The 15,188-nt window shown below is 38.1% G+C and overlaps 2 protein-coding genes across 2 annotated transcripts in view; both read left to right on the top strand.

Annotated features, from left to right (window-relative positions):
• The window catches only part of LOC130161063 (probable G-protein coupled receptor 141), a 4,452-nt gene extending 2,854 nt beyond the window's left edge, over window positions 1–1,598 (top strand). The window contains exon 2 of the mRNA XM_056364005.1: window positions 87–1,598. Coding sequence (XP_056219980.1) covers window positions 88–1,014 — 927 coding nt within the window. The 5' untranslated portion in view covers window position 87 and the 3' untranslated portion in view covers window positions 1,015–1,598. The remainder of the gene's footprint in view (window positions 1–86) is intronic.
• A 4,222-nt stretch (window positions 1,599–5,820) lies between these two features.
• On the top strand, window positions 5,821–14,731 carry hnf4g (hepatocyte nuclear factor 4, gamma). Its single transcript, XM_056365081.1, has 11 exons — window positions 5,821–5,908; window positions 7,935–8,100; window positions 8,310–8,404; window positions 9,177–9,283; window positions 9,450–9,599; window positions 10,035–10,122; window positions 10,606–10,758; window positions 11,381–11,430; window positions 11,664–11,850; window positions 12,923–13,042; window positions 13,553–14,731. The coding sequence occupies exons 1-11, from the start codon at window positions 5,821–5,823 to the stop codon at window positions 13,672–13,674; spliced, it is 1,326 nt and encodes a 441-aa protein (XP_056221056.1). The 3' UTR covers window positions 13,675–14,731.
• The last annotated feature ends 457 nt before the right edge of the window (window positions 14,732–15,188 follow it).

The following is a 15,188-nucleotide window of genomic DNA, read 5'->3' as shown; positions in this document are numbered from 1 at the left end:
CCACATTATCTTTAATTCTTCTTCCATTTCTCCCCTTTTCTCTCACACTCTCATATCTCTCTTGCTTCTTTTCTTTCTCTATTTAGGATGAATTGCACAGTAGCCCAGAACACGCTATCCGCAGCCATAAACTCCACGGACAACTCCACAGCTCAATCTTCAAATATTAAGCTTCCTCCTGAGTACCACATGATCCTCCTTGGCATCTACTCTGTGGTTTTGGTTAGTGGTACTATCAGCCTGAGCCTGATGATGCACATCTTGAAGTCCAGCTCTACATCCAGCACCTCCATTGCTGTACTCAACCTCATCTTCGCCCACTTCATCTTTCTCATCACTGTGCCCTTCAGAATTTATTATCACGTGGCTCAAAAGTGGCACCTGGGAAAGGGGCTGTGTAAAGTGATCAGCGGCATGATCCACATCCACATGTACATGTCTTTTATCTTCTATGTGATCATCCTCATCACGCGCCTGATGACATTCTACCACAAAGCTGGACAGCTGGCCTCTTTCCAGAGGATTCATGCACTCGTGGTCAGTGCTTTGGTGTGGGTGGTGGTGCTTATCATGGTCCCTTGCATCATCCATTTTTCCTATGGCCAAAAATCCTCAGCAGATGCATATGAATGCTTCCATTTTGGCCTTAGCATACATTCCGGTGCCAAGGTGTTCAATTACATCATAAGCACACTGATCATAGTTGTGGCCACAGTGCTGACAGCCCTCCAAGCCAGTGCCCTCAGGGTTTTATACAGGAAGCATCAGGGATGCACCTCTCAGCAGGACTTTGGGGCTCAACAGAAAAGCTTATGCTTTGCCCTCATCATGGTGGTCTGCTTCATTCCCTACCACATGTTTCGACTCTATTACGTAGCAAACATTAATAATGAGAATGAGAATATCAATGAGGTGTTTCTGAGTCTGACAACTTTTAACTGTTTGGACATGCTTACTTTCTTGGGGAGGAGAACCTGCTACACATGCTTCTTGAGAAATCTTGTTTGTGAGTGAGGGGGTCAAGAGTGTTTATTTACTTTATTTTGCAACTTAATTATACTGAACTGTTCTTTATTGGTTGTCAAAGTTCTGGTGCAGCCCCATAAACATAAAATACACATTTTCAACTGCACATGGGAGCCTTGAGAACTACATCATATGATCCTAAGTGGCTGTGCACAGAAAACTAAACTTCTATTGTTATTATTCTTATTTTTTTTAAGTACCTGTTTTAGCTTACCATGTCAATGTGGTAGACGCAGTGTGTGGTGGCTATTTGTTACTCAGTAGGCTGCTGATTATCATCTTAAACTGTGTGTCTGTTAAATATTTAAAGTATTTGACATGACTGTAAACTTTTCTTTGCTTTAACTCAAAATGAATGAAATAATAAACTCTGGCCATCTGCAGCTTTGAATGTACTACACATGCTTGAAGCTTGAAATTTGTAATGTTAGATCAAGGTTCAGGGTTTATACATGATTTCATGAGAGAGGCATCGTATATTTATATTGTGTTGGCTAACATTTAACTGCTGTGTGCATGGCTGAAGTGTGCAGCTTCGTTGCATTGAGAAGAGAAATAAATGTCTAAAATCATTGCTTTTTCACCTTTATTTTGTGAAACATTACCTTAAACCTCTTGGATCTCTTACCTTCTGCCCTAAGAGGTGGTGTTAGGGGCCCTGGCTGACATACACACACAAACACACACACCTGGTGATCCTTTTCCTTTTGGTTTTATGGCACTGGGTTACTGTTTAACATCCCCACCCTAGTTTGAGTTTGTTTAGTAAATCGATCTAATGACTGGGCTATGGTGGCGCCATCCAATGTGTTGCTCCATGAATTATAGGCCGCTCAGCTCTCTAACCTTCCCCTTTAATGTTGTGGAACACTTTTACCATTTTCCCATTGTCAGTGTCACTTTAGAGTAATGTCGCACTGAGGGGCTGCTCACTACTGGAGTACAGCGCTACACCTGGATAAATGCACATCCCAGACAGAAACAGAAACAGAAACACAGGTAAGTCAAAATTCTCCTATGAAGATTATTGGCACAAAACATCCACACTCCACTGCTTTTTGTGGAGGAGGTGAATCTTCCCTTAAGCAGTTTCTCAAGGAAGTTTGGTGACATGTTCTGCTAAATCACGCGGTTTTGTATTTTTCGTGGTAATATGGTGGTACTCCCCGTTCATACACACTTCAATTGCTGCTAAATGTCATGTAACCAGAACTGGGGTACCCTTTGATTGTATGATATATACAGTAACATCCAAGTCTGTTTTATTTTTTTTTTCTGTGTGTGTGTGTGTGTTTTCAAGTGAGTTTACTGAGATAGTGTTATACCTTCTCTTTCTGCAGACAATATTTTGTAAAAGTATAAGAGATAAGACAGATTGAATTCGTCCTGCATGCTGTGCTGTAAAGCTCATGTGATAACCCATTTCACATTCTGTATGAGGTCGTTATCTGTAACAAGAGCAGCATTAGAGAGCAACAGATTGCTAAGAAGAAAGATGGTAATACAGGCACTACTTACGCACAATACTGCCACCGAAAGTACATAAAATATAAAACAATGCAATCCAACACAGCAACCTGTAAGTTAACTGTAGACTGCAATTGTAAAGTTATGTTGAGAGTGTGAAAGAGGGATGTTGATTGATTTCCGAGGCTGTAGTGTGTAAAGCTGTATTGGACTTCCTCAAATTGTGCAGGAAATCTGAGTTCAACCTGTGCATACTGTTTACAGTCTAAAGACACATAGGCTTTGGAGAAATCACTTAACACAAACGCTTTGCATTTTCAAGGTTGAATGTTGCTGACCAAAGAAGCCGTAAGACTTTTCCTTAGGTGCTGACATCTGCAAGACACAGACAAGTAGTATAACACTCTTATTAAATGCCTTCAGGGACCGGGGTTTATAAGAAGAAGGTTGGGGAAGTTTGCTAGTCTTGCATGTAACACTGAAATTGAAGGAAACTATTTGCTGTTAAGTGTTGTCGTTCACAAGTTAAATGTATTATTTAAATCATGTTTCTATTGACTTGCATAAATTGTATATCATAGCAGCGGTTGAAGAACTGAACAACATGGCAACAGATAAAAAACAAATATAAAGTAAATGATGATTGTTGTACACTTTTAGAAGTGAATAATATTCTCCTGAACTGTATATTTCTTTCTTTTTTTTTTTTTTTTTTTACTATTGCCCCTATATCAGCAAACAGCATTTACTAAAGTAGTCAGTTGGGAGGCTGATCATCATCTGCAACTATTAAAACCTCTAATCTAAATAGAGGTGACAGTATTATGGCCAGTTCACACAGTGATAGCCTCTTAGCACTGGTTTTTATTGCAGCAAAGAGCTTTTGGTTGCTAGGCGGATGCAGTTTGTCAGTTGGGTCCTGCTTGATATTCAGCTGATGCTGAAGTTATAATACCTTTTATTTTAAGTGTTTCTATGAATGCATCATTCACATATTTCTATATGCATTTCTTTTTAATTACTGGTAAGATTTCAAATTAGTGAGCATCTACATTGTGATTTTTCAATATATTAGTGACGTGAGCAAAATAAACAGTCCAAGTGAACATAATCTGCCTTTCACAGCTTCAGTGTTTGGAGTGTTGTCTCTTAATCCAAATCAGTCAAGAGGAGAGTATGAGTTGTCAAGTGTTCAAAATGTAGAAAGACAGTGATAAAAGGCACTCATCATTACGGTAATAAATACTTGAATAACAAGGTGGGCTTGTTGTCCTTGCATTCACCAGTTGAGGGTGAGGTAAAAAAGAGCTTTTTAAAGCGACTGACATGTTCAATAATAGCTATGAAGTAAAGCAGATTTTTGCTTTTTAGTTAACACAGAATTCTTTCTGATATTGGGCCTGTCTCTAAGCCTTAAAGTAGAATGGATCTTGCTTTCTTTTTGTTTGTTAAACCCAGCTGTATTACATGATTGTCTCTTAGAAAACCACTCAATTAATGTGTATGTAGTATACACTGTATTAGATCTAGTAAATTCATGCTAGAGCGCTCTGTGTCAGACCTTTTGCTTTTTACATGATTGTGAATGTGATTGTAAAGAATAAATTCTTCACTTTCCACAAACCTGATGAGTCAGGAGGCTAGATCTCACTGCCTAGTTAAAATGTAAACTCTCTCTCTCTCTCTCTCTCTCTCTCTCTCTCTCTCTCTCTCTCTCTCTCTCTCATTACTCTCTCTTAACCCCTATATTCCAGCCTCTCCTGTTTTAGCTAATATGTCTGTTATTACACAGTGACTGGATACTAAATGCTCTATCTCTTAAAATCCACTGAATAAGCCATGATAATGTGCATTCTGATATACTGTGCCTACAGTGGCAATATGTTTTCCTCATGCCTGCTCATATACTGTAGGTGCTTTTCTCAGTGGACCACTCATTACTGGTGTAGGGCATCAAATCTCCTGTAATACTGCCTCTTATCATTTACAGCCTTCTGTAACACATTGCCCCAAACAGATTAACTTTAAGCCACAGAATAAGATTTAGTGCAGTGAAACTCCTGATGGAAAATGGGTGGGTTGGGACATTTGAACAGGTTTATGGTAGTAAATTTAAGTGTGTTCATAGCATTCCTGCTCTGACAGCGTAGGCAGCTCACTGCCAACTGTTTAACTTCTGGTTTTGATTTCCACTTTTGATGTTGTCTGATTCTCTTCCACATACTCTCATAGGAGAACATTTCTGTTTTTAAAGTAAGGGAGTTGAAATAATTTTAAGTATAAAATCATTTTAAAGTCCTGTTACATGCTTAATTGTCTGTTTTATTATATTTCCACTATTTTTACATTGTAGAATAGTTTCATAATTCTTAAAGGAAAAGAACAAACACACTGAATGTATCCTGACTGAAAATTCTCATTCATCATAAGCAACAATACAAATGCCAACACAGACAATGACAGCATAATATTTTCCTTGGTTTCATGGAAGTAAAACTACAATAACCACGGTATCTAAATAAAATTCATCCCACGGTAATATGTAGACTAACGTTTTATGAAAAAAGGGTGGGATGTAAACCCAAGAAGTGTGTTTGTGGAAGAGTTAATGGAAGTTATCAGTGTTTTCCACTTCACTTTGTGTCTTTATAGATTATATCTGCTGAGGTGGTGGTGCCATTACTCCACTATTGATTAGATTAGGAAGCCTGAGAAGGACAAACAAACACACACACACACACACACACACACACACACACACACACACACACACACACACACAGACACACACACACACACACACATTCATAAATGTTTGTGCCTGTAAAAACAACTCCCCCACCGTCATGCATGCAGATACAAATACACAGTAGCTCGCTAACATGCACATAAAGTGCAAGCTGTAATTTGAAATCTTATGAAAACTATCTCATGGTAAAAAAAAGAGATAGAAAGAAAAGAGGCAGAGGGGGGAGAAGGGAAATTACTCTTTGCCACTATCTATCCATCCTGGTGATAAGTGTGAGGGAGAAGGACAGATAAGTAGTGTGTAATAAAGTGAGAAGTCTTAGCCACAACTCCTCCCCTCTCTTTGTTCCTGGCCCAATCGGATAGGATTATAGATGTTTTATGCCAGGGATCTCCCTTGTCATGTCTGTATGAATTAGATGAAGCAAAGACAAGAAGATAGGAAGAGAGAAAGACTTTAGAGTGAGCTGGGAGGAGAATAAGAGAGAAAAGAGGAGAAGAAGAGAAAGGTGTGAGGAACACGGGGTTGAAACAGGAATGAAGTATCCTCCTGCTCCTCAGAGTAAATCTCTGTTAGATATGGAAGTAGCCAACTACTGTGAAGGCCTGGATCCCTCATACAGCACACTGGGCTTTGAGAATGCAGAAGTACTCTGTGGAGGAGGAGGTAAGTGTAAGTGCATACAGACACCTACACACACAAACACATAGAGAAGACACACAAACCAATGTGAAAACGCAAATAAGAAAAGTACATATCAACATCAGTAGGAGTACAAACAGCAGGTGCATTTGGCTTGACATATGTACATACAGCATGACTGTGTTTAAATAAAACAAATGCAAGTAAACGTAAGTATACACACACAACACCCATACTGAGACTAGATTTATCTCAAATATTTAAGTGGAGTGAAGATTTGTATTTTCTAAAGCAACTCTCATCTATACCTGCCTGCTAATTTACTATACGTTGAAATTAAAACCATTATAAAGCCTCAACCGAATATAATAATTTTAACCAGCTTTTGTGGAACTTTTTGTTTGCCCATATAAACAATTACCATTTACAATTATACCAGTGTCTGAAAATAACCATGTGGACAGAGAGAGAAGATTAGCTTTGCTTGAATCCCTAATGTGACACCTCTTTGCTGAAGGGGGTGAGATGGGTCATTTGCCTCATAACTGGATGATGGAGGTACATTAGTTTGTAAGACTAAAAGTGTGACTAAGACTGAAGTGAGACCAGCTGAAGGCAAATTAGTTGCTTTTTGTAGAAAGGGAAATGAATGAGGGTAGGTTTTTACATAACTTGCTCCTTATGTCTAAATTAAGTGATGAGGAAACTTGTGACATTTTAATGCTAACCAGTAGTGCGTGTTGCTTGTCTGTCAACTCTAATTGTGGGAAATACAGGCAACCTTTCTGTTGCTTGTATTACGCTAGTTGAAATCTATGATTGTGAAGGAAAGAAGAAGGGCTGGGTAGAGGTTGTAAAGGCATGAAATCAGAATGTTAATAAAGCTGTTTAGGCCAGAATTGCAGGGTTGTGCCATAAAGATATTTTATTGACTAGCAAGCATGCAGCTCAGTGATACAGTGATGTCACCTTAATATGTGAACAGAAAGTTCACACTAATTCATTTCACTCTGGTGCTACCTGATGTGTGATTGAAGAGATGTGTGCAGGGAGGATGTGAAAGTGTCTGTTGAAGCCTCAAGTTCTTGCATGCACATGTATATGCTATGTTCATGTTGTGTTCTATATGGTAGGCTTTGACTGAGCAATAAATATAGAGACAGTGATGATGATTATGGTTTTGATTATGGTGATGATGCCGCCGATAATGATTACAACCATGATGACTACGATAATGACGACAACAACAAGGAGATGACAGTAAAAATAAAGACATCAACAATAATGTTTAGTATGCTTGGCAACTGAACTGCCATGTATTCTTTTTTCCGGATTTCTATTTTTACAGCAACATACTGTGATGCAATATGCAATTGAAACACCCCACAAATGACTTTGCAAACCCAAACAAATATCTGCAATGTATGTATGTACAATTCTATGACTGCCAAAATACATTTACCAGAGTAGTACTAGTAAAAGTGTACTTTATATTAAAACAAACTGAACAGTGACCAGTTTTTGAACATGAAAAAACTGGTAATAAGTTTAGCTTTTGGAAATTGAAAGGTGAATATGTTCTCTCAACAGCAGGACTTTATGCAGTGAGTAATTAAATGAACTTTGCTGTCCTGCCAGAGGTACTATCAAAAAAGACATTGCAGCAGGCAGCATGATGTAACAACCTGAAGATCTGACTTGGCTGATAGGAGATGAATCAGATGAAAGTAACTCACATACTGTTCCGATGTTAACTAGGATTATTTCATTTTTCTTCAAAAAGAGATTTTATACCATAGAAATATAAATACTGCTTCAATTAAAATAATGCAGTGCACAGTGAGCACTATGGTCCCATGCTATTACATACTGTATGTGTTTTATTGTGCATTAGACCATACTGAAGAATTTCTGGGTGTTTACTGCAATAAATTACTTCTGTTTTTCTGAGTATTTGTGTCTATATCAATGTATGCAATATGAAGATGTGCATGAACATCTATGTATATATGTTTGTTTTAACCTGTGTGAATGTCTTTGTGTGTTTCAGACAGCATGCCAACAGAGCCGAGCCTGCCCGGTCCAGACGGGGTCAGCAGTAACTGTGCAATCTGTGGCGACAAAGCCACAGGGAAACATTATGGAGCCTCCAGTTGTGATGGCTGTAAAGGTTTCTTCAGACGCTCCATACGCAAGAGCCACGTCTATACTTGCAGGTACAGGAAACAAGAATATACTGCAGGAGCACACATACATATTCACACATACATATCATGTGCAGGTATTTAAATAGAACGACTTCAATCCAGTCATCACATCATGGCATGTCACATTATAGTACATTATGGTATGTTACAGTACACTGTGTCATCATGCGTCTTGCTCTGTAATGCCAATTATTTGATTGTATGTTCGTCACATGTAGGTTCAGCAGGCAGTGCATTGTGGATAAAGATAAGAGAAACCAGTGTCGTTTCTGCAGACTCAACAAGTGCTTCAGAGCTGGCATGAAAAAAGAAGGTAAGGAAGCTTGCATCCAGTCCCGTAAGTAAGACAGAAAGTAAAGAAAACTGAATTATTACAACTCATGATCAAAAATGTTGTATTTTCTTCAATACTGAAGCTGTTTACATGTAGAGTTGATACAGAATAGAAAGGGTCCAATTTATTTGGGATATATTGTTATTTTTGTACCAAGACATTATATCAAGTTAGTAATCCAAACATTTATATCTGTTCATTGTAGTTTATTTCTATTTTTGCCACCAACAGAAGGCACAGACTTAAAACTAGTGGCACTGAAGGAAAGAATCTGAAAGCTGTTTCAAGATGGCTGAAATTGGCTCGGCCATAAAATAGGTGATTACTTAGTGTGTGTGTATTTATGAGGGGTATAACCTTGGCACCGAGTTTTATGACACCTAATCATGTGTTATTCAAACATGTTGTTCTGGATTGCAACTAGTTAACGTTTGACTCCTCTTGCTGATGCCAGCCTGTGTTGCTATTTTCCTAAATATTAACTGCCCTAGTGTTTGCTGTCACCGTTTGCATTCAGGGTCTCTTTTTTTTCACCCAACTCTCAAGACCCATGACTACCAATGTGAGGAAATTCTTGAAAACAATAATCCAGGATAGAGACTTGAATATTAGCAGAACATATTCCTGTTTAAAAATCAGTTAATTTTCATAATAAGGAAAGTACAGGAGGTGCCGTCCCTTCCGTGTACCTTTTGATTTCTGTTTCTGTTTGTTTCACATGTACAGTAGCTTTAGCTATCTGTTATTTTAGCTGTACAGAATGAAAGAGATCGGATCAGCTCCCGCAGAAGCATCCCAGACTCCCAAGACCTACCAACCATTACTATTCTGGCCCAAGCAGAATCACTGTCCCAGCAGGTGATAATCATCCGTGTGAATTACCTATTTTCATACTAATATATGGCTGTATTTGAGCTGATGTTAACTTCATAACTCAGCACATCACGTGGTTTGACTAAAATTCTGACACACAAGAAAATTTAATGTCACAAATTGTGACCGAGGAAACTGTTATTATCTCCAGATCACTGCTCCGGTTGTAATAGAAGATATATCAGAGCAGAAGTCGGCCACCGTCGGGGATATATGTGATTCCATGAGACAGCAGTTATTGGTGTTGGTGGAATGGGCCAAATATATTCCTACCTTTGGAGAACTGCCACTGGATGACCAGGTAACAGAGCTGCAATGCATGATGGGTAATCTGTGATTAAGATATTGCTTGCATTCAGTCATTCTCTTGCATTAATAATAGCAATACCTCTCAAACTCCAGCACTTTTTTTTATATTATATATATTATATATTATATTTAATATTAATATTTAATAGTTTTAATAGTTAGTTAGTTTCAATAGTTTGTTTTGAAGCGCAGCCTTTACATGTTGGATTGGTTTAGCTTTCGTGACTTGTTTTAAGCACTATTAAGATTCTCCTAATATTTGAAGCAATGATTAAGTAGTGTATCATAGATGTTACTTCAATTTACCTTTCAGTGTACTACTGTACAAGTATGCCCCCCTGTGTGATGTATGTAAGGGGCAAAAGGGGAGGCATTGTTGCATTGTTTGTGTTCTTTGTTTAACTGTGGGTGTGTGTCTTTGTCCCAGGTGAGCTTGCTCAGGGCTCATGCAGGTGAACACCTCTTGCTCGGGGTTGCCAAAAGGTCAATGCCATTCAAGGACTTCCTGCTTTTAGGTACAAACTGACCACTAGAATGGCATCTTATTTATATGTGGTGCAATCAGGTGCTTTAGCACTGAAGTGTGGAGACTGATCAAATGTTGTGTTAGCCGGCAATGATTAACTAAAGCTTTCTGTTTCTTTCATTGTCACTTCAAAAGTGTCTCTTGTAAACAGCATTATTCATTACTTGGGCATGTACTGACATCATACTGTAGGTAGATCTGTCAACTACATCTATTCAAGCACTCACACACAAATTCTGCATTGCTATACTTCTTAGGACCATCACCACACCCCTTTACCATAACCTTGACTGAAACTCTTACATAGGCTTAAGAAAAGTCCACAAGACTGAACTTATCTTTCTCTCAAGGCTAAAACTATTCCCCTCACCCTTCCTCACAAGAACACACAAACAACTCCTCCCCATACACACCCACATACCTTCCTCTCCCTTTCAACACAACTACTGACCAATACTGTCTTTGCCCGCAGGTAACGGCTGTGTTATACACAGAAACACTGCTGAACCAGAGATATGTAGGGTGGCCAGTCGGGTGTTGGATGAGCTGGTCCAGCCTTTTCAGAATATTCAAATAGATGAGAATGAGTATGCAGCACTCAAGGCCATTGTCTTCTTTGACCCAGGTAATAAAAAAAAGTAGCATTTTGTGTTTTAGCCATCAGGGGAGTTGTGAGGTATGGGTAATAACAAATGCTAGTAACCACTTCATTCCTGCTGGGAATGAGTGGTTACCCTGTTTTCCAGCTCACCACTGCTTCTCCATTCAGGGGCTATTGTCTGTATGTGTCATTTAAATTGTCAAATATTTGTTACAGTCTGTGAAAAGCTGGGAATGGTATTCTTAGAGAACTAGAGCAATACTGCTTTAGGTTATGGAAACTACTTGCAAGATTAGGATAGGATTTTGGAAATTGTTATTGATAATAACCTTGGCACAGACTTTTTTGACACCCAACTGTTCATTATGATTATTGGGGTTGTTAATATGTAAAGTGTCACAGATTTATTGTTTAAAAATAGTATTAATTATTGATAAAAATGAAATGATTCATAAATTACATCAAAGTCTAAAAGCTAGAAAAACAAGGCAGAAGATGGGACAGGTAAGAAATAAAACTCATATCTTCAGTTCCATCCCTGATCTTTCTGTTTTTTTCCCTCACCCTCCTGTCCATCAATCCCTCCCTCCATCCCCCCTTTCCTTAATCCACCCCCCACATCCATTCTTTGCTTCCCAATCTGCAGATGCAAAGTCTTTGCGGGACCCTTCAAAGATCAAGGCCATGCGTCTGCAGGTAGGTCAAGCATTTGAGCTGCAGTTCTTTGCTGGTATCTTCTCTTATAATTTACAATAAACAGCATTAAAGAGGAGCATCCCAAGCCTTATTATCATGGCATATTATACTTTATATTTTATTTTGGATATTTACACAATTATCACTAATATATCAGTTAACTTACAAGGACAATGGCAGTTTGCTTACACTGATGGAGACTTGGCATTGTGTGTGTGCGTGCGTGTCTGCAGGTTCAGATGAGTCTGGAAGACTACATTAATGACCGTCAGTATGACTCCAGGGGTCGTTTTGGAGAGCTGCTGCTCCTGTTACCCACCCTGCAGAGTATCACCTGGCAGATGATCGAACACCTCCAGTTCATTAAGCTCTGCGGCCTGGCCAAGATAGACAACCTGCTGCATGAGATGCTGCTGGGAGGTGAGACTGGGACCATGTCTGTGCTTGTAAACCTGCAGAGAGAAAAATAGGGTGACCTTCAGCTAGACTATCCAAACGCGCCAGACGAACTCCTCAGTGGTATTTGTGTGGAACTGCAAAAGGATGAAGCAATGAAGTATACATGCTCGGCAACGTTTTCTAGGATGTATCAGTACAAAAAGTTGGTAAAAAGTTCAAGATTTAGCAGAGGGATGTATTATCCACACATACATTAACCATAGCCAAAATGGACAACCTGCTATAAAATACTGTAGGGTGACATCTGCAAACATATCTAGTATGTATAAATCTAAACTTCAAGCTAGAATGCATCAAAATCTTCTAAACAATACAATGACAGACAATTCAAACATAAATTGAAGTGTGGAAATAAAGTAATAAGTAACACGCTAAAAACAGTGTCAGAATATGACAACATGACTTGTAACTAACTCCTATAGGAATCTGTAACTCAAATAAGAACCCCCCACCTCTTTATTTAAATATTGATATTATATTTAAATATATTTTGAAACTAAACTTTGAAACTGAACAACTAGCTGAACAAAAAAATGAAGAAAATGAAATTACATGATCTCTCTCTACATCAAAGAGACGCAGAGGTTACTTGCACTGACTCATCGGTTCGTAATGTGAGTGACACTGATGCGTGAACTAGGTCAGTTGAGCATGTAACCAAACTGCTTACATAGATTTCTTGGCCATTTTAAATGAAATCATGGAAGCCTAATACAATTACTATCTAGAATAGGCCCACATGTCAATACAATTTTGTAGGCACAGACTGAAATAAAATCTACATAAATTTGTAAAACTCATTTCACTCAAGAAATTGAAAGCAAAATTCATTCTTGTTCTTGGAAAAAAATAAAACAAAACAAAACAAAAAAACATTCACCTCTTTTGGTCTGATGTGGGGTGAAATGCCACATAGTGCTAGAAGAAATCTGTGTTTTTGAGCATTTCAAGTGTGCGAGTGTTCTATGAATATCTGTTGAAGCTGATAGTTGATTAACAAGTTGTTGTGTTGTGTGGTGTTGTATGTTTTCAGGCTTAACATCAGAGCCCACACACCTGCACCACCCAGCACACACCCAGCTGGCCCAGGACCCTATGACTGGACACACACTGGTCATCGGCACCATGCCTATCACTCACACTCCACAGATAGGTAAGAACCACATGCTTGACAACTGTGAGACATGCATGCAATCACACAAACTCCTTCCATCCATTCATACAGGCCCAAATCATCTGACACACAAGAAACATCACAGCAAAGTTGATGTATGATTTTTTTCTTCTGATATAATGTCACATAAGTGTGTGCCAGGTGCATTTCCATTAGCAGATGAAACTAAATATTCATCCAAATAGGCATCCTGAATGTGAAAAAAATCCATAAAAATGAATGAATCAAAGAATTGATGAGGACTGGCCGTATTCTATGCTTTCATTTTAAAATAAAAAATGCATTTGGCAATATTACACCACATAATGGCCACACAAGACTGATGGGAACTGCATCTATGAACCAGCAACTATAGATGTGCCATTTCCCGTGGGCCACTGTAGATGCATTTTAAGACTATAAATATATATATAAAAATTAATTTTTTTAAAACAAAACATTTTTATTATCAAAAAGTAAGATTAAATGTCTTTTCCTGCCTTCCTGCAGCCTCTCCAGACACTCCCATCCCATCGCCCCCACAGGGTCCTGCCCCAGAGATGTATAAACACTTTCCCCAGCCACTTTGTCCTCCAGCCAGCCCCTCGCCTTCCTCACAGACAGAACCCTGACTTTCCCTGTACTCCGTCAAAGAAGCTGACATGGGATCAGCTTCCTTGCCCTCTATTCATCATCTCAGTCATTTATAAAACTTATGAAAGCAATCTCTGTTCAGTGTCTGAGCTTGGACCTTACCCCGGGTCTTCTTGCTGTGACTCCTGGTAGAGATGCATCAATAACAAAGGTATGATTAAAGCTGCCATGTGCAGCACTTTCCAACTTCAATATGTCAGCTTTAAATCAAGTGATCTAATGGAACACCACAAAAGAGTTTAACAAACAATGCATGCACATGCATTTTTTTCACCCTAAACTAAGTGTTGGTTTTGAATTCAGTTTTCACTCACCCAGTTTTAAAACAATAAGATACAATGCATGCAAGTGTACATGATGGCAGTTAAAATTAAAATTGTACGTTTTATTGAATAGTGTCTCGCTTGATTAGACACAGATACCATTAGTCTTTTTGGTGCTTCAAGTACAGTTTATCACCTGTGCATATCAAATGGCGAGTTTTGATAACGTGTAAATGTACAAAATACCATCTAATCATAATTTCCAGGGGAAACAGCAATGAGAAAACAAATTACAGTTGGCCATCACATAAAAATTGAATACGCTTGATTTTTTACTTAAAAACTCATTATGGATCTTACAGAGGTAATACACTTTTTTTTTTTTACACATCTTTGTTGAAAGAAATATATTCTGTTTTTTGTATTTAATACTGAGCCATGAATACATATAACTTATACAGTGGCACATATATATTCTTAATATACATGCGTTCAGCAGCTGAAACACAACATAAAGGGTATAGTAGTTTATGGGCAAGGTCAACATAATAAGAACAGAAATGTAATCTAGAAATAACCTATAAAGACCTCTTGTTTGTGGATAAATTATAATATTTTAATAACTTGCTGTATATAGTAAAAAATGATTGCAAATATTTGGATAATGTTTTGCTTTATTCAATTTCTTGAATTATCTGTGTTTTTTTTATTTGGGTTTGTGTTGACATGTGTGTACATTTCCTCATTTATAAATTGATTAAATTGTGATTTTGAAGAACTCCTGAGTATTGTATTCAAAATGAATTGCTCAATGTGGATTAACAGTATAGCATGGTACATCAGCACCCTCTTACTGTAGAGAGAAAATACAGCACCAACTCTGAGAGGACTACTTGCAGTACACGTTGTATATGCATCAGTACACCCAGTGAAATGAGTATGCATTCATTCATTAATTTTCCTGCTTTTATAAAATAGGAAAAAGTAAACAAAATGTGAGATGGAAAAAACGATTCATTTCCAATTTGTCTGTTGCTTCAGCCACAACAATATAATTTTGGTAGACATTTGCTAAAAGAAAAAAAGCAAAATTGACATTTTCTTTCATATTTGATCCTGAAAAGAAAACAATATAGACAGGCAGATGATGATAAATTGACAGAAATGTATTTCAATATGGTTTCCCCACATGCAATAATACTGAGTGTGGTTTCTCCATTACTTCCCTC

Source organism: Seriola aureovittata, chromosome 20, assembly GCF_021018895.1.
Source record: "Seriola aureovittata isolate HTS-2021-v1 ecotype China chromosome 20, ASM2101889v1, whole genome shotgun sequence".
In the NCBI taxonomy this organism is placed as follows: domain Eukaryota; kingdom Metazoa; phylum Chordata; class Actinopteri; order Carangiformes; family Carangidae; genus Seriola; species Seriola aureovittata.
This window is presented reverse-complemented; position numbering and strand designations above follow the sequence as displayed.

Bases quoted from the DNA above. Each gene is read 5' to 3' on its own strand.
- hnf4g (XM_056365081.1), top strand. From the start codon at position 5,821: ATGGAAGTAGCCAACTACTGTGAAGGCCTGGATCCCTCATACAGCACA. The intron at 9,600-10,034 runs GTAACAGAGCTG...TCTTTGTCCCAG, and splicing joins AACTGCCACTGGATGACCAG to GTGAGCTTGCTCAGGGCTCA. The intron at 10,759-11,380 runs GTAATAAAAAAA...CCCAATCTGCAG, and splicing joins CATTGTCTTCTTTGACCCAG to ATGCAAAGTCTTTGCGGGAC.